We start from the raw sequence: 26,593 nt of genomic DNA, 5'->3' as shown, positions 1-26,593 counted from the left end.
GCCCTTGTTAGCATTAGTATGTAGAATCATGGAGTAAGTACACATCACATCCCGGTTTTGTAGTTTGAGGTGAATTTTGGGGAAAAAAAAAAGTTTATTCGATAACTCTAAGAAACAAGTTATTCTCACTATGTCGACAAATAGTAAAGTAATATAGTGACGTATTTGGGTGGTCCAAACCAGCCACTTCTATTATTTCAAAGAAAACAGTAATGCACTCTAGTAATTTTCCATAATGTATCCCAGCTGCGTAGCATTCGTTTATCTTTGGCAGCGCAGCCGTTTTTGTAAACATCCTAAAGCCTGACCTAGGAGATTTGACTGCCCTCTTTCAACACTTCCTAAGAACCCAAGAGCGAGGCTCTCCCGAAATACAAATATTGTTCAAATACTGAGACTTCTCCTCAATCCAATTTGCATTTGATTTTTAGTCTTAAGCTGAGATCCAAAGAATAGAGTCGTGAAACTATTTCTCCTAAAAACTTTTTTTTTATTTCTTGGCGTTGTCCTTAGTCAACTGACGGGACATTAGTTCGACTCAAAAATAAAACAACAATTTTACTATATATACTTTATATCTTTGAACAGACAAAAATTTTTAAAATCTATTCTTTACATTCTACATTAACCTAAATCAATAATTATAACATTTGTCTTCTCTTTTGAATATGAGGATTTTGTTGATAAGCAAAAGTTCTACATGTCAATGTCAGTTTTGTTTTAAATGCCCAATGCGTAGTGTTTAAAAAATTCTTCTTAGTCTTGTAGTCGAAAGTCAAAAATATTTGGTGAATGTATTTCATCTTTTTAGATCGCTATTCCTGACTTTTTGAAACCTATTTAATAGCCAGTGTAAATCCAGTAATATGCATATTAAACTTGTTCGAATATCACTTGAATAAATCAATTATAAGCTGAACCCTTCACTCTGGATTCTCTTATAATTGGTTAGCCAGTGTTACAAAGCTATTATTAATCTATATTTTTCTAAATATAGCTAGAAATTGCTACCTAAAAAGGTCATCTACAACCGGAGCTATCTCTCATTAAACAAGCTATTTGTGCAAACTCTATTAAAAACTGAAATTTCCTTTTGAAAGTTGAGAATGTCACATGATAAATTGGGAAAAAAATTCAAAAAGTAGGTAGTGGGAATGATTGGAGTTCTTGGGAAATGTTCCAAATGTTAATAAGGGAAATTTAATGTTATAAAATTCCGTCCAATGTTATTGTCTTAGCATCTTAACATATGTTCACTTAACATATGCTTTACATAACAGAAATTCTCCAAAATTTGCAAACCTATGGAAATAAAAAACGCCTAAGTGTATGCCTCAATTTCTGTAAATTCTATAGAGTTTTTAAGCCAGTTAGGAACATCGTGATGGCTAATAGCCCATTTGGTCTTATAAGAAAAACGAGAAATGTAAAATGTTGTAGCGGTATATATTAATATTGGCACGGCTCGAAAAAGAGTTTATGGAATAACATGAGTAGTAATAGATAAATAGGATGGTTCCTCCGAAATCTAGGCGTTTATATTAATATTGGCACGGCTCGAAAAACAGTTTATTATATGGTAACATAAGTAGATCCTTTGGCTTGTTCCTCCCATGTCTATGCGTACACCTGGCGACCTGCGTTCTGGCTGCGCATGCAGTTGGTCAGGGCGCCGGCGATGAGGAAGACGACCAGGTCGAAGATGCAGAGGCCCAGGCCGGACCAGCGGATGATGTCCATGTTGTCGTTCCAGAACTCCTCGAACTTGGCGCTGCAACCGGGCCTCGACTGGTAGACCGAGGGGCTATTGCAGGTGGCCTGGCGGTCCAGGTAGCCGCAGCAGGTTCCGGGAACCGAAAGGCCGATGTTGTTGTAGTTGGTATAGCCGGTGTCGCCGCAGCAGCCGAAGGTTTCCTCCAGCACGCCCATGGCAGTGTAGTCATGGGAGTCCCAGAGCAAGTTAACCAGATTGGTCATGTCGCCCAGGAAGGCAGATCGGTTCACGAAGACCCAGCACGTGAGCACCAGTTGCAGGATGAAGAGCACGAAAACCATGCTGGTGTACTGCAAGATTCCACTCCAATTAGATTGAATTCCGTGGGATATATATGCTCTTAACGCAAACTTACCGCTCCGGTCATGCAGGCGCTCTGCCGGAAAATGCCGTAGCACCCGAAGAAGGACACCACGAAGATGAGGCCTCCCAGGACGGTCACGCAGATGGGGATGGTGTTCGTGTTTGTCCCACTGCCCGCGGCATCGAAGTGGCTCAGATCGGACAGCATGATCGAGCCCAGCACGATCAGGAGGATGCCAACGATCTGGAAGTGTTCGGATGATTACTAGGAGCCATCTCTGGTTGCCTTACAGTTCTATGGTCATAAGCATACCACATTATAATAAATGTTTAATGGTATTGTAAGTATCCGAGAATATGCCCTGAAAACTTGTCCACAAACTGGACAAGGATGTCGGTGACCAAGATCTTCATTTAATTCATTAATGTGACACAGTGATTAAATAATCAAGTCAATTAATGAAATTCACAATCAGACGGATATGACTAGTTATAACTAAGCTGTCAGCCTTTTCTGGTGATTCTTAGGTTGAAAAATGTATCTTTTAACTGCGTAAATACTGCGAGTAACTACATATTTAGTTAGATAAATAATAAATGATTATTTAATTATGGGTTGCTGTACTTGCTTAGTTTATTTATCCAAATCATCTTTTATTTGCTCCAACTTAGCATTGCTAAAATATGAACTTGTGTGCATGTGTGCCCCTTTGAAGCTCATTTTGAACTCATTACTTATATTACAAAACACTGATAACGCCAATCAACTGATAAAATTCGTGTATGTCCACTCGCATTACAGATAGATATTATTATCTATGCCAGCACATTTCCATGAATAATAGTGCTAAACCTTGTGACTCAAACCCAATCGAAAGGAAGCGACCGATGCGTAATTTATGGATTTTCACACTTTATTCACTTGTTTTAAATTATGCAGAATAGAGTTCCATATTTGTTGCATATATATTGTTTTGCATATGACTTTATTGTTGAATGAAAGAAGTCAGCTAGAAGGTCTTAAGTGCTATATAGTATTTTCCAGAACATAGGTCGAGATATTATTGAAAGAAATTCAAATAAATAAACAGGTACTGTTTGATAAATAAATTTACACAATTAATGGACATTATTGGAAATTCATTTTAATTGCAACTTATTTGGGACTTGCACCCAGTAGTTTTTGGTCTATTAAGACACGGCTCATTTCACTATTAACCGCCAAGAACTTACCAAAAACACTATATTGACAATATATAAAATAAAGTTGACTATTCCCGATAGACAACCCATTTTGAAAGTATGTGGTTTGCTCCTGTATTCAGTAGAATGAAATAAACACAATTGTTTTATCCAAAGGAGTTGTTGACTCTGATTTTATCGCGCACTCGCGTCGTTTACTGTCGTTCGATTGGACTGGTCCCCCAGAAGGGCTACTGTTTTTAAATTGGCCAACAGACACGGACGCTATCGGAGGAAAGATACGCGAGTGCCTGTGCCTGTGCCTGTTATCATAATCATGGCCGAAACGAAAAATAGATAATGGGCAATGGGCGGCGGGCGGAGATCGATAGCCATGGCCATATGGAGCTGATTCACCACTACCGAGGGCATTCGATCTCGGAAACGCGGCACTGGGCTTACGGGCCGATAAGGACATACTTTTTGGAAAAACATCAACCTGTCCTGATTAGATAGACGGCAGCCAGAGGTAGACAGCGAATAAGCAATAATATTTCATTGGGCTTAACCTATTCCGGTTTATTTACGGTGAGTGAATGAGTGAGGGAGGAACTCGTGTGCTGGATTTATGCTAGGAACTGATCTAGGGCTAGGGATGGTGTCAGACTTCGACTCTAGCGCTTCCTCATCGCGCTGGCCAGGCAGCAGGACATGATGAAGATGCCCAGCTCGAAGAGGGCGATGATCAGACTGCTCCACCGAATCAGGTCCGTATTGGAGGCCCAGAAGTCGACGAACTCCTGCCGGCAGCCAGGTCGCTGGCTGTAGATAGCCGCCTCGCACACCTTGTTGCGATCCTTGTAGCCGCAGCAGGAGCTGGGCACGGTTTCATACTGTTCGTAACCCGTGTTGCCACAGCAAGTGAACTGCAATGAAATAGACACGTAAATATCCGGAGCAAGCTATTGAATTTCGGGGAACTTACGGCCAACTGGAGGGCATCCATGGGGTATCCCTGGGCGGCATTGTTCTCATCCCACGCCTTGTCCACTGCCTTGCCCATGCTGGACAGGAACTTGTCGTTGGCCGCGAAGATCCAGATGGAGAGGGCCAGTTGCAGGCCGAACAGAATCAGCATGCAGATGGCGTACTGGAAGGAATGGCAAGTCAGTTAGCTTCCCATTTGGGTCAGTGGGTGGTTTCCGAGTGCTTACGATGGTGGTGCAGCAGGCGTTCTCGCGAATGGTGCCGCAGCATCCGAAGAAGGCCACCACGAAGGTGACACATCCGATGACGATAATGCAGATCGGGATGGTCTGGGTGTTAACGCCTCCGTCGAAGGCCGTGAAGTTGCCCATCGTGGAGAGCATGATGGAGCCCACCACGATGAGCAGGATGCCGCCGGCCACGAACACCAGGTTGAGGAAGTACAGCATGTACTTGAACATCGCGGATAGACAGTTCATGGTGCTGGGTTCTGTTCGGGTTTCTCGTTGGCTAGCTGGATAATCCGTTCGTTCGATGCGACGATGTTCGTCTAACTGAATGGGCCTTCTGACAGAACCCGGCTATTAAAGCTTACTCGGAGTCCTCATCTTATCGGGCGTGCTCTTATCTCGGCCATAAAATTCCGTATGTACTTGTGCTGGAAGCTCCGATGCCCAAGTACTTGTACTTGGTGGATCGCTTTGCACCCACGAGATACCAGATCGTGGAGGTGGTCCGAACCCGGGAAATTACGTCCTTGGCGCAATGATTCATTCAATGAACGGTCGGTGCAAACTGCTGGGGGCGGAATTTTATCTAGCCCTCGTGCGATTCCATCTTGGGGGCGTTCGATCGTTCACAAGATGAATCATTCACACCCTCCACACCTTGCCTTATCAACAATCAAGAGTTCACCGTGCACGCTGACTCACATATTACGTTGCTCGGAGTCCGTTTCCCCGTGAGTCCCCGATCTTATCGCATAGATTTACGTACTATCAATCGAGCAATAAACCTTTTAGAGAGTGCACTCCCAGCCTAACTCCAACAACCCGGTTTGATTTTGACAACTATTGGGGTTTCCGCGGCGGAATAATTTCCCGTTGACATTCAAAAACGGCTATGTTCCCTTCATAGATAAAATAGCTCAATGGAGATAAGATTTCGTCTAAGCCCTAAAAAGCTAACTAGCTAAATATAGCCTTCTGATAGGTTAGTTCTACGGAAATATGTCAATGATTGATAATGATCTGCAATCAAGGTGTACTTGTTGGTCTGGGCCAGCTCTATTTATACTTATTAGTTCGCAGATTAAAACGTTATCGCGAATGGCTCAAATCCTCCCGCGGCAATTTAGAAAAATAGGTGCTTCAGGGCTTAAATCGAATTGCAAGCAATGTGAGCAAATTATTGCCATATGAAAGTGCCACTTTCCGACTATCGAAAGTAGACCGCTTTCCCATTAGGACAAAGACTGAATTTTCGTGAATTGTAAATAAATTTCTCCGTTTATTGCAATCTCCAGGAGTATAAATTATTTTGTACAGTTAAACATATTAGCACATTCAGTGTAACTTTGAACAAACGATCTCACAAAAGGGATCGTTTCGCATTCGTCATTGGATTTGCTGCATTTGCCGCTTACGCTTGAGATTATGCAAATTTTAATGGCCATCTGTATCAGGTAAATATTCGTAAAATTGGGCAACGTAATTCGTACTTTCGGTTTCAGTTAAAATTAGTGAAAGGCCTTAGTCCTTTGTCGATTAATATTCCGCACGGCGTCTATAGTTCCGGATGCTGTTCGCCAAGCAACAGGCAAAGACGAATCCCACGAACTGAAAGCAAAAAGGGTATGGTATATAAGAAGATATGGGTGTAAAATCCCGAAGAAATCGCCATGGAAGGTAGGTAACTTGGTCCCATCCATCATATGTTTTCGAAATTCACATGGGGAAGCACCGAGCTTCGATGATCGATTTCGTTCGATTGCGTTACTCTGGACAAAGACTTACTTCGATGGCGGCGATGACCAGACCGGCATACTTGATGATGTCGCTGTTCCTGTCCCAGAACTCGACGAAGGTGACCTTGCATCCCCGCTGGTAGACGGTCTCCCGGCGGCAGTTGTTGGTGTCGCTGCAGCAGGAGGGAGGGAACTTGCCCTGGAAGGCGTAGTCGGTGTAGCCACTGCGTCCGCAGCACTTCATCTGGGGGGCAGATAGTCGGTTGAAGGTGTGTCAGATGTCCTTGGAAATCCCAAATACTTACGCTGATCTGAATCGCGTCCATGTAGTCGGAACGACGGGTGCGATTGTCCCAGGCCTTCTCGACCACGTCGCCCATGATCTCCAGGTACTTGTCCTTCTGCACCCACATGTAGATCACCAAAGCCAGTTGGCCAATCATCAGGACGAACAGCAAGATCGAGTACTGCCACAAAGAATACATTTTGAATTGCAAGATGAATGGCAAGATGCAGGATCAGTACGCTACCGTCATGGACATGCAGTAGGACTCCCGAATGGCTCCGCAGCAGCCGAACCAGGAAATCAGCAGGATGATGGCGCCCAGGATGATCATCGTCAAGGGCACCTGCTGCGTTCGCAGGGCCTCCGCGAAGTCATCGATGCTGTGGACTTTGCTGATCAGCAGAGCTCCGAAAACGATCAGCAAGATGCCGCATATCTGAGGAAAGGAAATGTTCAGTTTATTAATCCTACGGCAACCAGGGTAGTCTAGTCTAACTAAACTCGAATCCTCAAGACCTCAGATTTTGACATTGGTCAACAATCACAATCACTTCATATCCCCCCTTTTATATTGCTATTACTAATCATGTAATAAACTAATATAGTTCTAAGTCATTAATGAATTAATTTGATTTTTAGTATCGAATTTCTTGTTTTTACCAGATTTGCGATACCAAATCGCCTAAAGAATATTCATTCAAATAAATGCTTATTGGGATATCATAAGCTTTTTGTTTCATTAAAAAGCTTTTAGGCGTTAAAAGCTCATGTCTGTTGTTAGATAAATAATATGCACTGCGAGAAACTAGAACTACTTTCTATATTTGTCCAGTTCTTCGGCGATTTTCGTTTACCGAGTTTCCGATTGGCTATTTGCATGGCTATCAAAGGCTTATCTCTTATCAATCCGATTCGCTGCGTTAATTAAGATTATGCATAAAAGCGATAACTATCAAAAACATATTTACTCTGCCTTTGATTTTATCGGTTGACGTAGTCATTAGATTAGATGCTCCTCATGTCAAACTATAGTTCATAAATTCGTAGGATTGCGCCAAGCTGCAGCATGACTCAGCCGCCGAGCTCAGCGGTTCATGGGATCAGATTAGTTAGCATCGCATCCGATCAGAGAGAGCGATATTTCGACACTGGTCCAATTATAATAACGACCAGCCCACCCACTCGCACTCGTCTGGCATTTCAAGATCGCTCGGAAAACACCCCCACCCCTCCCTCGGAAAATTGAGTTCAAGTGTACCGCCAACGACCCCCGTGTTTCCATTCCATCATGTGCGTGTGTAGATGAAATTTCGTTGTTTCCGAGTTTTCGCTCGTCGTCTCACAATGGGAGCAAGTTCACATTTAATTAAGTCAACTATTTTTGGGTGAGACCCCCCCTCTTGAGGCATTACACAACTTTCCACTGAAGTGGGAGACCTTACACCCAGAAAAAATATTTGTATGTTTCCATGTTGGTTCTCAAGTTAATTCCAGCCACTTTAAACTGTCAAAAAGAATTGAGAACTGCGGAGCAACCAAATGACCTTTTTCAAATAGATAGGTCATCCCATCCATCTCGTTGACCGATTTCCCCATCAACAAAAAGGGTTTTGTTTTGTAAATTGTTTATCCGTTTACTGCCCTCCGTCCGTAGTGAATGACATCCATGTTTGCGTGACGCGAATAATGCGCTGTGCCTCCGACGCAGTCGGATTTCCCAGCTGCAGCAAGTCAGGGCCCCAGCCCCAAACTGGTTGGACGAAGTACAGTTCCACCTGGCGGTGCAGTGACTTTGGGGCAGTGAGTTAGAAGTTGCAAAACCATATCGAAATGCCACCGTTGCTGGCGTTTCAACGATTGTTTGGTTGCCGTTTGGAACCAGTTAACCTCGGACTGACTCCGACTAATGGGATGCATGTTTGTGGGGCTCGAAGCAACAGAAACTCGTTTTGGACTCCAAAGTAAACAAAAGAGTACGTAGTATACACAAATTTATACAGAATTTTTCGGGTACCGCTACGTCACAAACGTAGCCCAATTTTAATAACTTTTGGGAATACTGATGATGATCTCAAGCTCTGCCCCCCACTTTGCACTTACAGTGCGTTTCGTAACCGGAAAGTGATAGTGCTGATGGGAAAGGAGACTCCATAAATGCTATAATAGATCCCAGTTATTGAACATTTTTTGAGATATGTTTAATTTCATGAAATCCAAATATGTTTAGCCGACCTTAAGGACACAAAAATACGAAAATGCATTCAACGAGTGCTATCTGTACTCATGCTGACCAGTTTTGTGGGCCTCGACTTTCTCAGCCAATACTGAAAACACCAATTTTAGGAAAACCAGTTTATTCCGCACCAAAGTTATGATATCACTGCGAGCCTAAAAGGCTGAGAAGTCGACCTAAGCTTGGCTGCTAGCGCTGGAAATTATGTAATGTAGAATCTAGACGTATGTACGCTACTCACCGAACAGAGCAAATTAAATATAAATAGGATATATTTAACCATGGAGATTCCGCAGCTCATTTTGCCCGAGTTTTGCCAGAGATTTCTGGTGGAGATGGATGAAGAACTGCAACTGATCGTTCGGGAGACGAAAAAAATGGAATGGAATTAAGAAATTCAGATACAAGCGTGAAAAGTTAGGTATTTCGGCATTTTATTTGGGAAACACGCACACGTACACACACAGGCACACGCACTGATGTCATCCGTGGTAAAAACATTTCGCTTATTTGAATATTTAAAAAATGCTGACGTTCTTCGCTCTACTGGGTGTGGAAATTAGCACACGATCACGTACCGCCTGGGCATCGAAAGTCGTTGGGCAAGTCGCTAGCTATTCCCTTAACTAATAAGCTTTTGAGACTGACTTGTGTACTTGCGCTGGAGGTTTTGTAAACAAATGCTGTCTTATATCGCAGACGATGTTTGCCAATCGTAGAACAATAAATAGCAGGCAACACTAAGGTACAAATGCACAAGCTAGTAAACAGGCATAATGAAAATATAGAGAGTAGCTGGCCACGGAACTAAGTTGATGGTGGCGAGCTTGCTAGCCCTGTAAATGGGTTTGTGGCAGGAACGGGGAGATCGCAATCAGCGCACTAGCTCCGGCAGCAGCTTCTCCTTGGGCAACCAGCGCTGCCTCAGTTCGTTGTAGCGGCGCCAGATGTAGGGATAGCCGGCGGCCCAGGAGAGCCAGGCCTCCTTCTCCGCGGTGGTCTGCTCCACCTTCTTCAGATGCTGGTAGTACTTCCCGTTCTTCTTAACCGCGGCGGCGGCATCCTGCACGAAACGGGCGAAACGGAGCTTGAGCAGGGTCTCCGAGACGTCCAGCAGGCGGTTGCCCCGCGGCGGATGCACCAGGCACAGCTGGCAGACGACAAAGTCCTGTCCCTTGGCGGATTTAAGGGGCAGGAAGGTGGCCTCGCGGCCAATGAGGCACTGCTGCAGCCAGGAGTAGCCGTTGGCATTGACGCGCACGCCCGGCAGTTTGACGGGCAGCAAGCGTTTGCGGCTGGTGAAGATCGGAAGCAGCGGCCGGTGCTGGATCATCAGCAGGGTGTCCTGCTCCTGCTGCTTTACCCCGGCGATCTTGCCCGTGTGCATGACGCGCTCGCTGATCAGGCGCTCCGGGATGTGCGAGGGCTGCTTGAACTGGCGCACCAGGTAGGCCGGCTTTCGCTTGGCATAGGCCACGGCCAGCATGATGGCCGAGGTGCCGTAGATGACCAGCTCGCTGCCGCGCGTATCCCGCTCCAGGAAGTTACATAAGTCCTGGTACTTGGCCACCGCAAAATCCTTGGCCGCCTCCATTGGATAACTGGAAAGTGGTCGCTGGTTAGGCTTTTTCGGGTTGGGCGCCGCCACTGGCGGGTCTCACTTTACCACTTGGGGCGTTATGTCGCTTCGCTGGCCTAATCTATATGTAAAACCCTGCTAATGGCTAATTTTGTCGCTGATTCCGCTTTTCTTGGCTGCAATTCTGTTTTGCTACTGAACAGACTTTGACATTTGCCTCACTGGAGTGCGAGCGGGACAACTAGTGTGCCGGTCGGGATCGCTCTTTCGGCACCTTACAACACTGCCTGCTACGCCACTGGCGCTCTCGCCCTCTCTCACACACACAAGCACACGGAGTTTGAAAACAAAACCCACACACACACCTTGAGTTTTCCGCCTTTTGAATGATTTTCTAAAAGATTTTACGCGCGCTCCGCTTTTCGAACCGTTCGTGAGCAGTTGACAATGCGTACTGAAACGAACTGATCGGTCAAAAGCTGCGCCAAGCAGCCTCAACCTGTTGCGTCGAGCACACACACACACACACACGAGCATAATTCGTTTTGTTTTGGTTTGCTTCGCCACCCCCTCCCCGCAACGGTAATTACTGTAACTTGTTTTTCCGCTCTCTGTTACCAATCGCGTTTGTTTATTTATGCAAATTCGAAATGTTTCGGGAATTACGTACATATTTGTTTAACTTTTACTACTAATAAATGTTTTATCTATGCAAATTCGCTGCGGTTGGAGTTTGTGTTTTAATAGGAAAGTGAGAAACAGAGATTCGCCTGGAAAAGGGAGCAAAAACCTCACGTTAAAGATATATGGAAATTATAATTTTGTTTACACCTCGAAAAGTTTTTATAAAATAAAAACAGGAAATTGTAGGAAAAGTTTGTTTTCGGTATATATGATGAATTGATCTTCTAGAATTTCGAGTTAATGGAAAATGGCTCGAAACCGCAAAACTTTCGATGCGATTTCCGCTGGCGAACGTATTCTGCGGTTTTCGACTCGGCTCGTCGTGGGCGGATTTTCCTCGAAAGTGGCCTAAAGCCAAAGCCAACCAGTTTGGGCCGCTGCGCAGGTCTTGGTTGGCCAGCCTACTATGGCTTCGGGCATGGCTTCCGTTTTTAATTACCAGACAGAAGGGCGTTGTAATTGTGTTTAGCTTTTCCTTGACACACACTGGCAACAACAACAACACCATAAACTGGTTTACAGCTTACGTAATCCAATGAAAACGTGGCTTGGAAGCATTATTTTCGGATTTCGGTTGGTTGGGAAGGGGGTAGGGGAGGGGAGCGCCAACTGTCGCGCCCGCTGACATTCCTAATTAACAAGTGTGCTCCGCACAATTAACCTCACGTTGTTCCGTATTCAAATGTATTTCCACAACGCCCGGCACACAAAGAGAAATATAAATTCGTATCTGCATCGATCGGATTCGCACTATCTGAATGGAACTCGTACTGGGATGAGTCACTGCCCCTAAAGATGGAAAATTGAATGTATCTAATAGATACCCGCGCTCAAGATCGTCTTTATGGTTTCCCACATTTACTTAAGATTAATATATTAAAGCCATGTAATAATTCGCACGAACAAATCAAGATACTTTGCAGCTCTATTTCTTTTTCAGTAATTTGGAATGCAGCACGAATTCTTTGGAAATATAACTCACACTGATTTTCCCAACTGGAAAAGCCATACATATATGATTATAAGTAGAAACACATCAAGACATTCTAAGAATATACAGAATGTGAAATATAATTTCAAATTACCAATATTCATATTATTTGGAATATGATATATATTTTCTGCAGTGCTGTCTTCCCAATTATTGTCAAAATAGAATCAATTATGAATCATTTGCTTGCACTGGTTAGCTTCCCCGAGCAAATACTTTCTGTAAATGTCGAATTAGCGTCAAATGAATGACTTAAGTGAGATTGCCTCCCAAGGGGAGGACACTCGCTGGCGAGGAAAAGCCCGTGGTCGAGATTGAGATCTGCATGCGTCACACTCGAGCAATTTCGAAAATGCACTAGTGCCGCGGAAAAACCTCAAGCTGCTTCCCATGGGTGCGGGGTATCAAATTAGCATGTACACAGAAAGTAAAACTACAGTGAAATCAATCTCAAACAAAAGAGTGGGGAATTCAATAGTTTGCATTTAAGCGTTTTCAGTCAAAATTCCTTTTACACATTATTGAAATATGTTTTTCTGTTAGTTTACTCAACTTGCAGCTGGCCAAACAGAAAGTATTATTTTTATCAGACCTACAGTATTTGGATTTTAATACAAAGGAACTTCGTCATAAATGTGGTTGAATGAATCCGTTTTCATACTTATTTGTTACTTTAGCAAATAATTTCTATATATGCATACATGCATAAATGATAATTTCAAAAACACTTTCGAATTCGACCAATTTTGCTGTTGGTGATCAGAACTACGATACACCAAAGTTATTATAGTATACACCATCGTAACCACAGAACCACTAGCCCATTGATACCAAATATCAAATCAGAATCAAATATCAGTATGGTATTATCGATTGGAAAATAGGGACGCCATAGTTGTGTGCTTTATTTCGTGTATCCGACTCCACGTGGGAAGCGTAGTCAGTGTTGTAATGTCCATTTAAAATCGTAAGTATATCAGTTAGCGAGTTCCGTAGCGACAAAAGGGGTTAGGGGTTCGCCCGCAGCCGAGGCTAGTACAATCGTCGCGTGTAGTGCATCTGCTGACCAGGAGGCGGCTGGGCGGAGCCGGATCCAGACGGGGCTCCCGGCTGGCCAGGCAGCATCGCCAGCTGTTGCCGAGCCATCTGCTGCTCGTGGGCGGATCCACCTCGTCCAGGGGCATAGCCCTGTGTGATGCTTCCCGCTGTTTTCGGATTCTGTGGAGGAAACTGGTCAGGTGTTAGTCAAGTGATTATTTAGTTCTTCCTTCCAAATGATATCAAATATGTTAAACAGTAGTTGCGAAGTTGGTTCTAATGCGTTTTCCTATTTGTAAGGAATCTTAATTAAAAACTACAACAATGTATTTGTTTTATAGAAAAGAGCTCTTTTTCAAGATGCTGAGACTTTTGAAAACATTTTCTCACAACCTAATCATTGAACTTTGATTTTGAAGGTGTAAATCTAACTTGTTTGTTCTAAGTTTTGAATTCTGAGACACTGCCACGGGTAATTAACCACAATTAAATCTCCGTTGTTGTTGAGAATGAGACCCACCTGGCTGCTGCTTATTTGCAGCACGTTGCTGTGCAAAGAGAGTTCGTTGAGCAGCGGCTTGAAGATGACGCCCTCCGGCAGCAGGTGTGGCGGAGGCGGGACGTGGCTCGGCGGCTGGCCGTCGTGCTTCACCTCGATGTGGTAGCGGTCCGGTAGCTTCTCCATAGTCACGTGCGGCTGGGAGGCCTTCACCGAGATGCTGCCGCCGGCTTGAGCCACCAGGTCTGCCTGCGAAATGGTCGGCTGGTCGAGGTTGATGTGGAGCACTTGCCTGGGCTGCGACTGCGACGATGCCTTGGGCGACTGCGAGTCGGGCGGCTTGCTGACCGTGGCGCTGGGCAGGTCCACGTGGTAGGCCTGGCGCAAGGGAAGGTTGTAGTTGTAGATGGACTGCAAGCGGGCGTCCGCCTGGTGCTGTGTCGTCGGCGGAGGAGCGACCGTCTGGTAGAAGACCGTGCCCGTGCCCGGATACTGCGCCGATGTTTCTGGAAGAGAGGAAAAGCGAGGGTTAATTGGCGAATCTGGCTATCGTTCCGACGGAGGATCTCGGGCTTGGTATTGCAAGTGAGGTGCTTACTGTTCCATGATAATCTAGCATAGTCCGCGGCACGACGGTAGTCATCGTGTTCTGCGAATCGATCGTAAACAAATAACGAAATGAACATAAGTTGTGTGCCTGTGTTGTTAGAGGTTAGTGTGCGCAGTGAAATGGATTTCTCATGAACGGGACGGAGTGTTAGCGAGCAGTTAATCAAGAAGAACAGCGAAAGCTCCACAGAACAGATCAATCGGCGATTGAATTACACCTTTAGCCAATGCCGGTTTGCAGTTGAATTTTATAACTCGGATTAGGGAATCCTAAATATATCGTTTCTATACTATTATTACCTTTAAAATAATGGGGTAATTTAACCAACCAATACAAAGCCTAAGCAGCACTAAACTTTCTTCACATCAAATTGATCATTTACTTAGCTTGTAGCAAAGTTTTTAAATCTGTCCTAATTGAAAGTTCAATTGAAAAAACTTAGAACCTTATGAGCTTTAAAAGGGCTTGGCATTCAGAATGTACAGATGATCACGTTATCTCTCGCCCAAATCTAAATCAGACATATGTGCTAACCAGTTCAATAACTAATCAAATTATGAGCAGATCCCATATTCGAGTTAATAAAATCCAACCGAAATTGCGTGCATGGGACTTTGGACTGTCTGCCTGAGGCAGCGTTCACTGTATCGGAGGCCCAGGGACCACATTGTCGACCTCTTCCTGGCTTACTCTGCTGGGCGTAGCTGGCGGCGCTCTTGTAGTAAGCCTGCTGCTGACTCGGCGGCGATGGACTCCTCCCACGTTTTCCTGGCTGTCCGCCGGACGGGGGCTGCGCGGAAAAAGGAAGAGCATTAGAACCTGAATCCCCCAAGTGCGCAGTGCAGACCTTCTGCATCAGCGTATGGTGCTGGTGTTGGAGACGCAGGGGCGGCAGGAAGACCGGGCTATTGGCCGCCGCCTGCTGGATGGCGAACAGTTCGTTCTCCTTGGCCAGCTTCTTGCGCGTTTCGTCCTCGTTGAGCACCTTCTTGAGTTGGACGGTCAGCTGATGCTTCTGGCTGTGCAGGTCGGCCAGCTGCTCGTCCAGTCGGGTGATCTGGCCGCGTGTGTCGTCCAGGGCCACCTGGTTCTGGCGCTCCACCTCCTCGCGCTCCCGGCGCAGCCGCTGCTCCTCGCACTGCGCCTCGAACTCCTCCTGACGCCGCTGGCGGTCCGCCACGATGAAGCCCTTCAGTGCCCCGCGCAGCTTCTCCGCCCGCTCGGCCTTCGCCGCCTGGGCGGCCGCGTTGCTGTTGTTTACCGCTGATGCTGGCGGCATCTTTGTGCTCTGCTTAGTTATCTTGCCAATTTTATAAGCGTTCGTGGACGACCGGGCAATCGCGACTGTTCGACCGATCCGACCGAGAGGCTCCACAAATGGAATGGCGTGCTGGTGGCGGTGGGCTGGAATCCAGGTGGACACCGCTACGGGAATCAATGGCTGGGCGTCTTGGGATCACTGCAAATGCTCGACGCCGTGCTGCACTTTATTTTCGTTCACTTTCAGCACGGTTTTTTGTGGTAAACAATTTGTTGAGTGAGTGGGATGTGCCGACCAGTGTTGCCACCTATCGAGTGAATAATGGGCTAAGCTAGCTAGAAAAAAACTACTTTCCAATTGTGGTGGCAAATCTTAGGTTTGCGTTCGAACTAAATTACTTTAAAAAAATTTTATTATTTTCTTTAAAGTTTATATTCTTAATTTTACTTGTCACACCTCAGAATTTAATATGAAATACAAATAGTTTCAACTCTAATCGATACTTATCGGTCGGTATCATTTTGGAAACAGATTTCCCATATAGTTATTGGAAAATCCGAACTTAAAAGCCTTCCGCCAGATATTTTAGAATTCTGTGACGCATCAGGGAAAGTATACCTTCCCACTAAGGCCTTTTTTATTTTAAATTAGCCCTTTTTATGTCTATTTTTCCCGCTCAATTATTTCAGTAAAATATAGAAATGTCTATCGATGTTTATAGAATGCGTAAGCATCGATAAGGCGTCTCTGATTGGAGGTATCTTGCAGCTCGAGCGCTTCGGCCACACTAGAATTGCAGTTGTTGGTGTGAACGTGTGAACGCGATTCGGAAAATACGGATTACACGGATAATACGAATTAAACGGATATTGCGGAAGTTGTACGGAGACGCGACTGGAAGAAAGCCGTGAAATGTGTTCAGTTGCGCGCAGCAGCCATTAGCCCATCAACAGTGTTTGTTACAAGACAACAGTGATACAACGTGCCTGGAATCGCAGCCAACGCAGAGCAAGAAAAGTAGAAGAGCATTAAAGCGGAAGAAGCAGCAGCGGAATAATCAACAAAGGCGGCAAACATGGCGAGTGAGTAACATCGAGCATTTCTCCGCCTTTGGAGCATCCCAAACGACATACAGCAGACCCCGGATTCCTTTTCCATCGCATAAACAAACGCAACTCATGCGAGTCATTGCAGCGGCCGTTTTATGGCTGCAGTGCAGCATTTACGAGCTGCGAAGACTTCCAAATCGCTGCCAGGTGTCGGAGGGAGTTGCTCCGAGCATTGGCAGTAGGGTGGGGGCGGGCGATGCGGCTCCGTAGACAAGATGTGTGTGTTTGCCGGGGACATGTGAGAAAAATCAATACATACGCTTCCCACTCCCCATCCCTCTGCACTGTGGGCCGGTCGGATTAGGCAGATGCCGTTCTCCTGCTGCTGTGCGCACCCACTTATCGCGGCCAACAGGGTCAGCGCTTCCCAATCAGAAATCCCGCTCTTTTATCCTTTAATGGCCCCGGCAGTTCTGGCGGGAATTAAGTGCGGCTGAGACAGCGGCCACCACCGCCGTTTGGCACGAACCCGCGCCGCCCACTCCACCGCAGCACTGGGGGAATAGGAATGGGAACTGGGAACAGCAGTGACGACGCATTAATAAATGAGAATATGCCTCCTGCGAGGTGCCAGTTTTACCGGCGTGTCGCAACACTCCCCGCAGTCCTCACAATTCGTTTTATCCCCACGGGGGGTGATATAGCAAACAAAACGCTGAAGAAATGCACAGGGAGAAATCTATGGCAACTTTGTTGATTTGATGACAAACATTATACTTAGGACTAAGCTTCATCGATTAGGCTTAAAAGAGCACAATCCGATGGAGCATTGCAGTCAAAGCAGTCATTGTCAAGATAAAGCTGTGACTAACTAAAAGATCCCCTTTTTGTTTGTGTTTCTCAGTGTAGTTGGATGTGTAACTAAAAAATTACGTACGCACTGGATGTGTTATATTTGGGTCAGTCACCGATGAGAATTGTTAAACGTAAACAAGTCTCTAAACTTCTTAGTTTTCAAACGTCACTGCACCGAATCAACACACACATAAACACTGCCCACAGACTGTACTGTTTGTATACCCTTTCCCGAGGGGAACCTGTGCAGAACGACAACAAGCAGCACTTGAACGCGCCGGCAATCCCGGCCTCGAAACTTCCCCTTTTCCAGGAGCGGTGGTGCATCCCAATCCCCACACCACTGTACACCTCACTTGTCCACAGAACCCACCAGCTGCGCCCAGCGTAGCGAGACCCATTTCCACACTGAAAGCAAGACGTGGTTCTTGTTCAATTTTAATTCATATGTAAGCACTTGATTTCCAAGACCTGTCATTCGGAACATTTAATGGTTAATGCGTTACATAAGTGTTGTACCTAAAGTATATGACATCTTAAATAACTACTTCGACATTACTATAGATTGTATTGAAATTGAATAAAAGGACATCCATAAACTTCAAAAATATATTACTTCTATGATTATAATTCTGATATATTTCTGACATTCTTGAGTATTTCCTCGCTGTGCAGATCCCAGCTGCGAGATGGTTGCCACGTCCTCCCTGCGGCTCAGTCACTTTGGACTTTAATTGGTCCTTTGTGACTGCATTTGTCGACGCTCTCGCTCGGCGTCTTCGACGCAATTTGACTGCTGTCCTTGCGGCTGATGCTTCCATCAACCCCGGGGCTGGGATTCTGATAAGGAAGAGGATATCAGCTGCCAAAGCAGGCCGCTCCCCTCGCCGGATTCCAGATTCTAGATTCCGGAGCTGCTGCCTCTTTATTGTTATTGTTATTATTTTGGGCTTTTCCATTCGTTCCACGAAGCTTACCCAGATTAGCTGGCTGTTATTGTAGTTTGCCCGGCTCCGAATTTATTGCCCTTTTCCACCTCCTTTTTGCGTATTCCCGAGTCGTTGCTTCATTTGCCTCAAATCTAGCTGGGTGACTTGTGATTTCCCCTGCTCCCCGTCTTCCACTCGCTTTATTCTTTTAACTGCTAATAAGATTTTGGCCCTTCTAATGGCCTTGAGAATGAATGGGGCGAGCAGGCCGCCCTGAAATGATGAAATTGTGGGGTGGTTGGTGGCTAGCTCTGTTTTAATTGAGTTCGTGCCCTATTCAAATTGGCATAGAAATTAATTTCAATTAACTTTCCAGTCTTTTCGAGGAGGCTGTGTCCCTTTGACAAGTTGTGGAGCCTACTTTATGGGGCCAAAAGAGGGTTGGCATTTTGGGGAATCCCCCATCGACAGAACGTTTTAACTTGTGTGCTTGAAGTGTGCAACTTGTGTGCAAACTTTTAGTTCATCCGCCCTAAACTAAGAAACTTATACAACTAGTGTCAACTTAAAGTTGGCAAATTTGTTGGTATTTACACGAGCACCTGGCAAGAACTTGAGGTCTGCATAATTTAAATGTATAATAAATATGTAAGAAACGGATTCAAGTTGTCTTTTCTCAAGTGTTCACAGTGTTGACATACAAAATGTTGTCGGGCAAATGTCAATTTGTATTAAGTTTGCAGCTACATATACATATACAATCAAATTAGTTCGATGCTATTTCGGCTACCTCTAATATACATACAAAGGCACTTTGTTAAATCCACCAACTCGGTGGATTGTCCCAGAAAAACCAACCAAAATTTAAAATTTGCAAACGAACAGAGAAAAACGAATCCTTTTTTGTCTTCTCACGCTGCTGGGAAGGAGAAGAAAGTAACCAAGAACTGGAGCACGACGACTTCACAATGGGAGTCCTGCAGGCGAGGAGTCACCACTGCGTCGACAAAGTGGTGAATGACCTGTGCCTGGGACACTACGAGCACGCTCTGAGGCAGATCAACGAGGATCTGGACGGCTTACAGAAGCACGAGGAGATCATGGCGCTGCTGGAGCTAAAGAACATCCTTCTGAGACTGAGGCTGAAGGGCGAGGCCCAGCGGACCATAGGCCCAACTCGCAAATCTGACGCCCTGCCCCACAAGTTCACACTCGAGATGCTGGACGTGGTGCAGAAGGTCCTGCGGTGCCGCAATCACTACGAGGTGCTGCGCATCTCTCACCATGCCACCTACTCCGAGGTGAAGCGGGCCTACCATAAGCTCGCCCTGCGCCTCCATCCGGACAAGAACAAATCGCCTGGGGCTGAGCAGGCCTTCCGGAGGATCAGCGAGGCGGCTGACTGTCTCACGGACTGCCAGAAAAGGATTGAGTACAACATAGCAACGGCAGTGGGCGACTGCCACGACCAGGATCCCTCGCAGTACAAGGATTATAGCGGGGAAAGTGAAATGAATGAGGCAAATATGAACGATCTGGGAGCCGCTTTTAGGAGGCCTTATCGGGGGGCCAATCAGCGGATGCCCCAGAGGCAGTCACTCTACCAAACACAGCAACTCGTCATCGGAGTGGTGGCTGCTCTGGTTTTCCTCTTCGTCACCATGTACTTCATCGCAGCCGCTCCTGCTTACAGTTTCACGCTAACCAGGTGAGTTGTAGACTCACTCGGGTGCTGAGACTGCCGTATACAGGCCCAATCTTCTCCAGAACCCACAGCGCTCGTCGGCTCAGTCAGACGAACCACATTGCCTACTACATGAATCCGACGACTCTGTCCAAGTACACAGAACAGCAGTTGGCCGAACTGGAAGTAGAAATCGAGGAGGTTTACATCTCGGACCTCAAACAGAAGTGCAGGCAAGAGCGGAGTTGGAGTGAGAACTATTAAACTTTGTCCTGTACCAGGCACTTCAAATTACTTCTGCTTCCAGGGGATATACTGTTTCTCAGGGCGAGGCAGGGAAACAACGACGAGAAGTTGCTCCAGCATGTCAGCCAGATGTCCACTCCCGCCTGCCAGGCGTTGCTCCAGCTGGGAAAGTCTGGTCACAGTCCACTGCAGCTGGAGAACGAGTCTTCGAAGCAGGACTTGCCACTCTGATACTCTGTACTTTTCTATTGGTAGATGTAGGGATTAGTGCAGTGTGTAAATAAAGAGTAGCTTTATATAGTTATGCTATTGTACATAAGTGGGCTTCCTTTTACGTTGCAACTTCTGTTTCTTTCAATTTATCATAACTCGAGTGGATCGTGAATTATAACTCTTCACTTACATCACCTAGTTATCCATGCAAAAGGAATCATTTCGTTGAATTCACCGTTCCCATGGCTGCCATTTTCTGTGCCATGCCTTTGCCTCCAACTTAACCCACTTTTCCCGAATTTTTCGGTTGGCAACAGGCCCAAAAAGCTACAAAACAACTTAAACCGACATAAGCGTCGCCAGTTGCACATGAATTAAGCATGCAACAACAATAAGTTTGCACTAGTTTTTGTGATTTCTGTGCCGTTTGCTATTTGCTATTTTTGTACGTGGCCAAAGTTGGTGAATCGCGTAATGGAGAAAATAAAATACCACAACGGAGTGGAAATAAAAGGCAGGCCATAGGCCCCAATCATGCCCAGAAAGAAGGAAACACGAAAATAAAATGAAGCCATTGCCCCAGAAATTCAGGCGAATAAATGCCTCGAACGAATCCCGCTTCCGCAGCGAAGAGCTAACGAACTTGCCACGGAACTCGAACGGAATGTATGGATGGCTGGATGATGGCTGGATGGATGGATTGATGGCTGGATGGACGAGTGGCATACTCTGAATACCAACGAGTACCAGTTACCAAAGCAAACATTCGGAGGCACGCAAAAGGCGGCGAAGCAGCAACCGAGACGCATTAGGGAGCTGGTCTGGGCCACCTTCTGTCAGACGGAAGTGACGCTACTATTGCCACTGCCACTGCCACTGCACCTGTCGTCCTCCTGCATTCCTCATCCCTGTCAACCTGCCACTCCGCCGGGCGATGCGACGCAACTCTGCCACCTGTCCAATTGCATTCAGTCAGCTGCGTCGGACAAACAAATACAACAATTCCCCTTTTATCTGAATATGCAGATGCATCCCGCAATACCTATGCACATTTCCACTGACTGCGTTTCGATTTAAAGGGTATATTGGGCTCGTAATTGTATGTGCGCATGGAAACATCTGAAATACCTCCAAGTTTTCATTCGGAATAAGATAGTTTGAAACAGACTTGATTTCATAATGTACTTATATCTTATTAGGCTTTATTCTTAAGTATTATTTACCTAAACAGAAAAGAATTTGATGACTTGATTCTTTTGTATTTAAATCCTTTAACCAATGGAAAAGGTCTTACTCAAGGTCTTAAAGAGGCAGTTAGGGAATCAGATTGTTAACTAACATTAGTGTATCTCAAAGTCTTTACACTCAGATGAAGCCTTTAAACTCGTATTCTATTATGTTTGTATATTCATCAGAAACTGATGTTTTGTAGCTTCAGCACTAGGGTATCTTACAGTCGCTACCCTCGAATTCAGCCTATGCACTTGTGTTCTCTTTAGTTGGGGTTACATTTCTAAGTGCAACTTGTCTGCGAGTTAGTGAGCTGTTGTGCAGGCTGCTTTTGCTGCTGCTGTTGCGTCCTTTGTTGCTGTTTCTATGCCAAATCGTGGATGCTGCCTCCGTTGATGATGTGGATGATGATGACGATGGTTGCCCGCCCGACTGAAGGGTTCACGTTGCTTTTTGTTTTACTTATTCATTATTTATGCTCCACAAAGTTTGTTGAATTGCTACCCCAGTCCACAGCCTTGTCGTTGCTGTTGCCACCAACTGTCGCCAGTTGTCGAGCGCCGGAGTCTGGTCCTTGCCCTTCGTCCTTTGGCCCTCGTCCTGCTGGAGTGCCACATCGGAATGTATTTTCCAGCGTGTGTGCTTGGCGGCAGAAAAGGTCTGACTGAAATAATAATATTGTGATAATGTTGGTCACAAAAGGGGTCTCTTCGTACTGGCTTAATATCGAAAATCTACAATTTAAATTCAACACAAAAGTTGTATTATCTCGGGGTTGGGTAATTTCATCAACATTTTATGCAATTTTCATTACGTTTTTAAAATAACAAGTTTAATCATTTCAATATTTAAGATAACTTCTCTGAAAAGCTGAATTCCAAAGCATTTATGCTGAATAAGTGAACCTAAACCTTCATCATTACAATACATTAAATCCCGATTGTTTTGCCGTTTTCCTTTTCATTTGTCCCGTGACCAGGACTTATGTAAATCGTCGCCCATCCTGGGTCCTTTTATAATCCGAGCCATCTGTTTTTTTGGGGCCAAATGAAGCTTTAATGTGGCACACGCTTCACGAGTTTTCTCGAACGTTTCCAATAGCTCCAAAACGGTTCAAACTGGAGATGCAAAAACACAAAAACGCTTTCTATTCCTGAAGGAGAAAGAAGGTTCTTTTGTGCCAGGCCGCAAAGCCATAACTTCTTGCTTTGAAAGCATTTGTCTTGACTTCGTCCGGCCAACGACGATAATCGAAATTGGCAATCAATTTTGCGGTTCTCAACTTGGTCGGTGCAGGAAGGGAAAGGTGGATTGCGTGCTCCGTGAAATGGAACGGAAGAGTATACATAAAATACACAATACCTTTTGAATAGTGAATATAGAAAAGCTTTGGATTAAATAAGTAATGATTAATTAGTTAAATACAAGCACTCATAACTTGACTTAAAATTAAAGGTTCCTTTATTCACAGGATTTATCATCCCTACCATTTATTCCAATGACCAGGGAAGCATTCAGTTGCCAAAACAACAAGATTACCCTTTAGGTTGTTCAAGTGCCCTAACTAACCAATGTCCTTTTTTTACCGCCTTTTGCAGCTGAAATCGACGATTTGATTGAAAAGCTGAAGACGACCAGCGTCACTCCGGCGAACACGACCAACTTGCTCTGCGAGATCTCGGCGACGAAGGACCCCAAACTTTTCGACAAGCACGAGCTGGCGGAGTGCTTCCTGGGCCTGACCAAGTGCGAAGACACAAACGTGCGCAAGGAGGCGGCCAAGTGCATTGCGGAGATCACCAAGTCCGAGGTGCAGCGCAAGAAGTTCACCAAGAGGAACATAATAGCCGCATTTCTGGAGTGCTTGCGCCAAGTGCCCACGTCCGACGGCAGTATGGAGCTGCCCATACAGATTTGTCGGGCTCTGGGCAACATCTGCTACCTAAACGACGAGGCCAGGGACTTAATTCTCGAGCTGGAGGGCGATGCTGTTCTACTGCGACTACTGGACATCACTACCATCGAGGACGTGGCCAATGCGGCGCAGTTCATCAAAGTGCGCGGCGGCTTGCTGTCCAACTATCTGCTCGGAGGCGAGGGCTTGGCCAAGCGGGCCATGGAGCTGGGCGTGATGAAGAAGCTGCAAGGCATCATCGACATTGGCGCCTCCAATGTGGAACAGCATGAGGATCTGCTGCTGAACACGCTTCCACTGCTCAGTATACTCACCGAGAACGTGGCGGATCTGAACTTCGACTCCTCCCTGAATATCCAGCTGTCTCGCATTCTGGCCGCTTCCACGAATCCCGATCTCGCCGAGATGTGCCTGGAGCTGCTCCATTACCAGGCGGAGAGCGACGAAGTCAAGCTTATTTTGGCCAAGGACGGTCTGTGCGAAACCATCTACAACCTGCTGGAAAAGTACAAGACTCTGGCCAGCACAAGTGAGGCCAGGGCGCTGATGAAGCTCGCCTGCGAACTCATCGTTTTAATCCTTACTGGTGGTAAGTTTCGGATTACATAAATTGAAATGTGGTCGACAAATTCTATAACTTCAAATCCCATAATATAACTTCAAATCCCATTTAAAAACTAATTATTATTACCATTGTTCTAGACGAATCAATGCACTATTTGTACACCACGCCGCTGCTGAAGAACATGGTCGATTGGCTGGACTCGACGGACACCGATCTGCTAACCACCGGCGTGCTGGCCCTGGGCAACTTTGCGCGCACCGATAGCCACTGCATCTACTTTGTGGAGCAGCAGACCATGAACAAGCTGCTCGAGGTGCTGGCCAAGAACAACGGCGTCAAGGACGATGTGCGCCTGCAGCACGCTCTTCTCTCCGCGCTGCGCAACCTGGTCATCCCGAAGCCAAACAAGAACGCGGTAATCCAGGCGGGCCTGGTGCAGACCATTCTTCCCATGCTCGAAATACACCAGCCACCAGTCGTCTTCAAGCTGCTGGGCACGCTTCGCATGACCGTCGACGGACAGGGTGAGTAGTGGCAACAACCGCACGCGATCCGCATCTCTTACAACATCTGCTCTTCCAGAGAAACTGGCACTGGAGCTGCTGAAGAACAAGACTCTGATCGAGCAGCTGGTGCACTGGAGCAAATCGTCGGACTATGCTGGCGTCACCGGCGAGTCTCTGCGCCTCATGGCCTGGCTGATCAAGCACGCCTACCTCAGCAAAATCGCATACGCACTGCCGCGCAAGGGCGATGCACCCGCCGAACAGATTGCCGACAAGATCCCACTAACGCAGGACTACGATCGCAGTAGCTTGAGCGAGTTCCTTGCCAACGAGGGGACCGTGGAGGCTATGGTCAGCATGCTCACAGCTCAGCACCTGGTCATGCAGAACGAGGCGCTGATTGCCCTGTGCATCCTGTCCGTGGTGTACCTGTCGCAGCCGAGCGAGGCGGCGCAGGCCCAGCGGCTGCAGGATGAGCTGGTCAAGTGCGAGGTCGGCAAGAAGCTGGCCGAGCTCATCAGCAAGTCGTCGGACACGATGACCAAGGAGATTGTCGAGAACCTGCAGAACTGCGTGAACTTGCTCAAGTCTTCCGAGCAGCTGGTGGCGCATCTGGAACAGCATAACATCAACGAGCTGCTGAAGTCTATACCCATTCTCACCGAATACTGCACCTTGTAAGGAAACGGGGACTGTCATTGCATTTATCCCAGCACCGCAGGATGCCTCACAGTAGGATGGGTCGATTTGCACGATTGAACAGAACACAAATACGTTAGGGGTAAGCAGTTATCTTTGGAAGTTATCTGTGTGGCTTATCTTACCAAGAGAAACGCCAGTACTTATAAGTAACGATACAAAGATGAATACGTTGGGCTAATGTGCTAAATTCCCCTTTACTACTTAATAACAATTTTGTTAAATTGTAATTAAATCCACTCTCCTGAGATTCACTGACGTTGCATGATTCCAAATAGCCAAAGATAAATGTTTGCCACTATTAGAGCATGTTTTTGAAAAATCAGCCCACCCTTAGCCACACAGACACACTCAGAACCGGAGAAAATAGTAGTTTTCACCCCAAAGCAACGATTCAGATGTAGACTTGACTTTAGTTTGGTAAGAAGAAAGTGCAGATTCACAAGTTAAGCAGTTAAGCAGTTAAGCACACTGGAACACGCGAACACGAGAGGAGCAGAATGTATTTTTTAGACGCAAGCGTATTTTGACTGCATTTATGAGGAGGATCCGAGTAGTGAGGAGGAGTCACAAATCGTATGAATATTTATAGCATACATAACATATACGTATAAATATAATAATATTAATAATTTAGCATATTAATCTTTTCTGTTACATGATTTTTAAGAGCACAATAACAACAAATCGTGGTGATATCGCTAAATATATTTAATAAATGTATTTTATGATTGTACTTATAATTTTTAATCGACCTCTTTTAAACCGTTGCTGGCACACACCAAAAACGAGAAGATAACAAAAAATTAGACGCACAATGTAATTAAGGTATTTTAATTGGTGCACAGACACATATTGCAAACGGCATCCATATATTTATTGTAAAACTCGGCGAAGTTATCCAATGCATTTTTAAGCTAACTTTTAAACATAAACAAAACTGCAACTCAGTAACAATCAGCAATCCGAAAATAGTTGAAACCCAATAATGCAAATATTTCAATTTTACAATGCGTAGTTTATGGAGTGCTACAAATTTTACCACTTATTGAAAACGATGTACTAATGTTTGGTCACCAAAAACTATAAATTAAACGAGCACGATTCGAGGGGAATGGTGTTAATATATAAAGCGTTGAAACACCCACACACGTAAATTCGAAAACATATTTATGAACTCTAAACACAATAATGTACATTTAATAATTCAAATAAAATTTGAAATGCATGAGAAATAAGAGAAAACCAAATAGATGCGTTTAAATTTAGGCGCTAAAAACGGGCTGTTATCGATAAGTCGATGAGAGAG

The 26,593-nt window shown here is 45.5% G+C and overlaps 7 protein-coding genes across 12 annotated transcripts; 2 read left to right on the top strand and 5 right to left on the bottom strand.

Moving 5' to 3' along the window:
• Positions 1 to 1,427: 1,427 nt before the first annotated feature.
• On the bottom strand, positions 1,428 to 3,713 carry LOC117138683 (23 kDa integral membrane protein). The gene is made up of 3 exons (XM_033300938.1): positions 3,311 to 3,713; positions 2,130 to 2,321; positions 1,428 to 2,064 (listed from the first exon to the last, which is right to left on the bottom strand). Exons 1-3 carry the CDS (start codon positions 3,368 to 3,370, stop codon positions 1,618 to 1,620), a joined length of 699 nt encoding a protein of 232 aa, XP_033156829.1. The 5' UTR covers positions 3,371 to 3,713; the 3' UTR covers positions 1,428 to 1,617.
• Positions 3,714 to 3,812: 99 nt separating this feature from the next.
• On the bottom strand, positions 3,813 to 4,809 carry LOC117138687 (23 kDa integral membrane protein). Its single transcript, XM_033300944.1, has 3 exons — positions 4,474 to 4,809; positions 4,245 to 4,409; positions 3,813 to 4,185 (listed from the first exon to the last, which is right to left on the bottom strand). Exons 1-3 carry the CDS (start codon positions 4,723 to 4,725, stop codon positions 3,934 to 3,936), a joined length of 669 nt encoding a protein of 222 aa, XP_033156835.1. The 5' UTR covers positions 4,726 to 4,809; the 3' UTR covers positions 3,813 to 3,933.
• A 916-nt stretch (positions 4,810 to 5,725) lies between these two features.
• On the bottom strand, positions 5,726 to 10,765 carry LOC117138686 (23 kDa integral membrane protein). The gene is made up of 6 exons (XM_033300943.1): positions 10,676 to 10,765; positions 8,973 to 9,084; positions 6,743 to 6,934; positions 6,518 to 6,679; positions 6,262 to 6,456; positions 5,726 to 6,084 (listed from the first exon to the last, which is right to left on the bottom strand). Exons 2-6 carry the CDS (start codon positions 9,030 to 9,032, stop codon positions 6,013 to 6,015), a joined length of 681 nt encoding a protein of 226 aa, XP_033156834.1. The 5' UTR covers positions 9,033 to 9,084; positions 10,676 to 10,765; the 3' UTR covers positions 5,726 to 6,012.
• LOC117138681 lies at positions 9,149 to 10,765 on the bottom strand. Of its 2 annotated transcripts, none has more exons than XM_033300937.1 (2): positions 10,676 to 10,765; positions 9,149 to 10,332 (listed from the first exon to the last, which is right to left on the bottom strand). In XM_033300937.1, exon 2 carries the CDS (start codon positions 10,323 to 10,325, stop codon positions 9,606 to 9,608), a length of 720 nt encoding a protein of 239 aa, XP_033156828.1. In that variant the 5' UTR covers positions 10,326 to 10,332; positions 10,676 to 10,765; the 3' UTR covers positions 9,149 to 9,605. The 2 variants fall into 2 exon arrangements, with proteins under 2 accessions (XP_033156828.1, XP_033156827.1); XM_033300936.1 differs by lacking the exon at positions 10,676 to 10,765 and adding an exon at positions 10,398 to 10,660.
• Positions 10,766 to 12,844: 2,079 nt separating this feature from the next.
• On the bottom strand, positions 12,845 to 15,725 carry LOC117137297 (G protein pathway suppressor 2). Of its 5 annotated transcripts, none has more exons than XM_033298670.1 (5): positions 14,980 to 15,725; positions 14,808 to 14,922; positions 14,121 to 14,171; positions 13,544 to 14,028; positions 12,845 to 13,215 (listed from the first exon to the last, which is right to left on the bottom strand). In XM_033298670.1, exons 1-5 carry the CDS (start codon positions 15,409 to 15,411, stop codon positions 13,018 to 13,020), a joined length of 1,281 nt encoding a protein of 426 aa, XP_033154561.1. In that variant the 5' UTR covers positions 15,412 to 15,725; the 3' UTR covers positions 12,845 to 13,017. The 5 variants fall into 5 exon arrangements, with proteins under 5 accessions (XP_033154561.1, XP_033154562.1, XP_033154563.1 ...); XM_033298671.1 differs by having other exon boundaries at positions 12,845 to 13,203; XM_033298672.1 differs by having other exon boundaries at positions 14,823 to 14,922.
• A 448-nt stretch (positions 15,726 to 16,173) lies between these two features.
• LOC117135524 (rap1 GTPase-GDP dissociation stimulator 1) lies at positions 16,174 to 26,534 on the top strand. The gene is made up of 4 exons (XM_033295788.1): positions 16,174 to 16,475; positions 23,198 to 24,103; positions 24,217 to 24,603; positions 24,662 to 26,534. The coding sequence occupies exons 1-4, from the start codon at positions 16,469 to 16,471 to the stop codon at positions 25,264 to 25,266; spliced, it is 1,905 nt and encodes a 634-aa protein (XP_033151679.1). The 5' UTR covers positions 16,174 to 16,468; the 3' UTR covers positions 25,267 to 26,534.
• On the top strand, positions 16,503 to 20,475 carry LOC117135527 (dnaJ homolog subfamily B member 14). The gene is made up of 3 exons (XM_033295790.1): positions 16,503 to 19,934; positions 19,994 to 20,160; positions 20,218 to 20,475. Exons 1-3 carry the CDS (start codon positions 19,195 to 19,197, stop codon positions 20,385 to 20,387), a joined length of 1,077 nt encoding a protein of 358 aa, XP_033151681.1. The 5' UTR covers positions 16,503 to 19,194; the 3' UTR covers positions 20,388 to 20,475.
• Positions 26,535 to 26,593: the final 59 nt, after the last annotated feature.

This window comes from Drosophila mauritiana, chromosome 2R (genome assembly GCF_004382145.1).
Source record: "Drosophila mauritiana strain mau12 chromosome 2R, ASM438214v1, whole genome shotgun sequence".
NCBI lineage: Eukaryota > Metazoa > Arthropoda > Insecta > Diptera > Drosophilidae > Drosophila > Drosophila mauritiana.
Note: the sequence above shows the minus strand (reverse complement) of the source record. Positions and strands in the feature narration are given on the sequence as shown.

Coding starts and splice junctions, on each gene's coding strand:
- LOC117138687 (XM_033300944.1), bottom strand. CDS start 4,725: ATGAACTGTCTATCCGCGATGTTCAAGTACATGCTGTACTTCCTCAAC. Junction 4,410..4,473: donor ACGCCTGCTGCACCACCATC/GTAAGCACTCGG, acceptor CATTCCTTCCAG/TACGCCATCTGCATGCTGAT. Junction 4,186..4,244: donor TGGATGCCCTCCAGTTGGCC/GTAAGTTCCCCG, acceptor ATTTCATTGCAG/TTCACTTGCTGTGGCAACAC.
- LOC117137297 (XM_033298670.1), bottom strand. CDS start 15,411: ATGCCGCCAGCATCAGCGGTAAACAACAGCAACGCGGCCGCCCAGGCG. Junction 14,172..14,807: donor GCAGAGTAAGCCAGGAAGAG/GTCGACAATGTG, acceptor ATCGATTCGCAG/AACACGATGACTACCGTCGT. Junction 14,029..14,120: donor TGCTAGATTATCATGGAACA/GTAAGCACCTCA, acceptor CCTCTCTTCCAG/AAACATCGGCGCAGTATCCG.
- LOC117138686 (XM_033300943.1), bottom strand. CDS start 9,032: ATGAGCTGCGGAATCTCCATGGTTAAATATATCCTATTTATATTTAAT. Junction 6,935..8,972: donor TATTTAATTTGCTCTGTTCG/GTGAGTAGCGTA, acceptor TCCTTTCCTCAG/ATATGCGGCATCTTGCTGAT. Junction 6,085..6,261: donor TGGTCATCGCCGCCATCGAA/GTAAGTCTTTGT, acceptor TTTTGCTTTCAG/TTCGTGGGATTCGTCTTTGC.
- LOC117138683 (XM_033300938.1), bottom strand. CDS start 3,370: ATGGGTTGTCTATCGGGAATAGTCAACTTTATTTTATATATTGTCAAT. Junction 2,322..3,310: donor TTGTCAATATAGTGTTTTTG/GTAAGTTCTTGG, acceptor GAACACTTCCAG/ATCGTTGGCATCCTCCTGAT. Junction 2,065..2,129: donor GCGCCTGCATGACCGGAGCG/GTAAGTTTGCGT, acceptor GGAATCTTGCAG/TACACCAGCATGGTTTTCGT.
- LOC117135524 (XM_033295788.1), top strand. Junction 24,104..24,216: donor CGTTTTAATCCTTACTGGTG/GTAAGTTTCGGA, acceptor CCATTGTTCTAG/ACGAATCAATGCACTATTTG. Junction 24,604..24,661: donor CATGACCGTCGACGGACAGG/GTGAGTAGTGGC, acceptor CTGCTCTTCCAG/AGAAACTGGCACTGGAGCTG.
- LOC117138681 (XM_033300937.1), bottom strand. CDS start 10,325: ATGGAGGCGGCCAAGGATTTTGCGGTGGCCAAGTACCAGGACTTATGT.
- LOC117135527 (XM_033295790.1), top strand. CDS start 19,195: ATGGGAGTCCTGCAGGCGAGGAGTCACCACTGCGTCGACAAAGTGGTG. Junction 19,935..19,993: donor TACAGTTTCACGCTAACCAG/GTGAGTTGTAGA, acceptor AATCTTCTCCAG/AACCCACAGCGCTCGTCGGC. Junction 20,161..20,217: donor CAGGCAAGAGCGGAGTTGGA/GTGAGAACTATT, acceptor TTCTGCTTCCAG/GGGATATACTGTTTCTCAGG.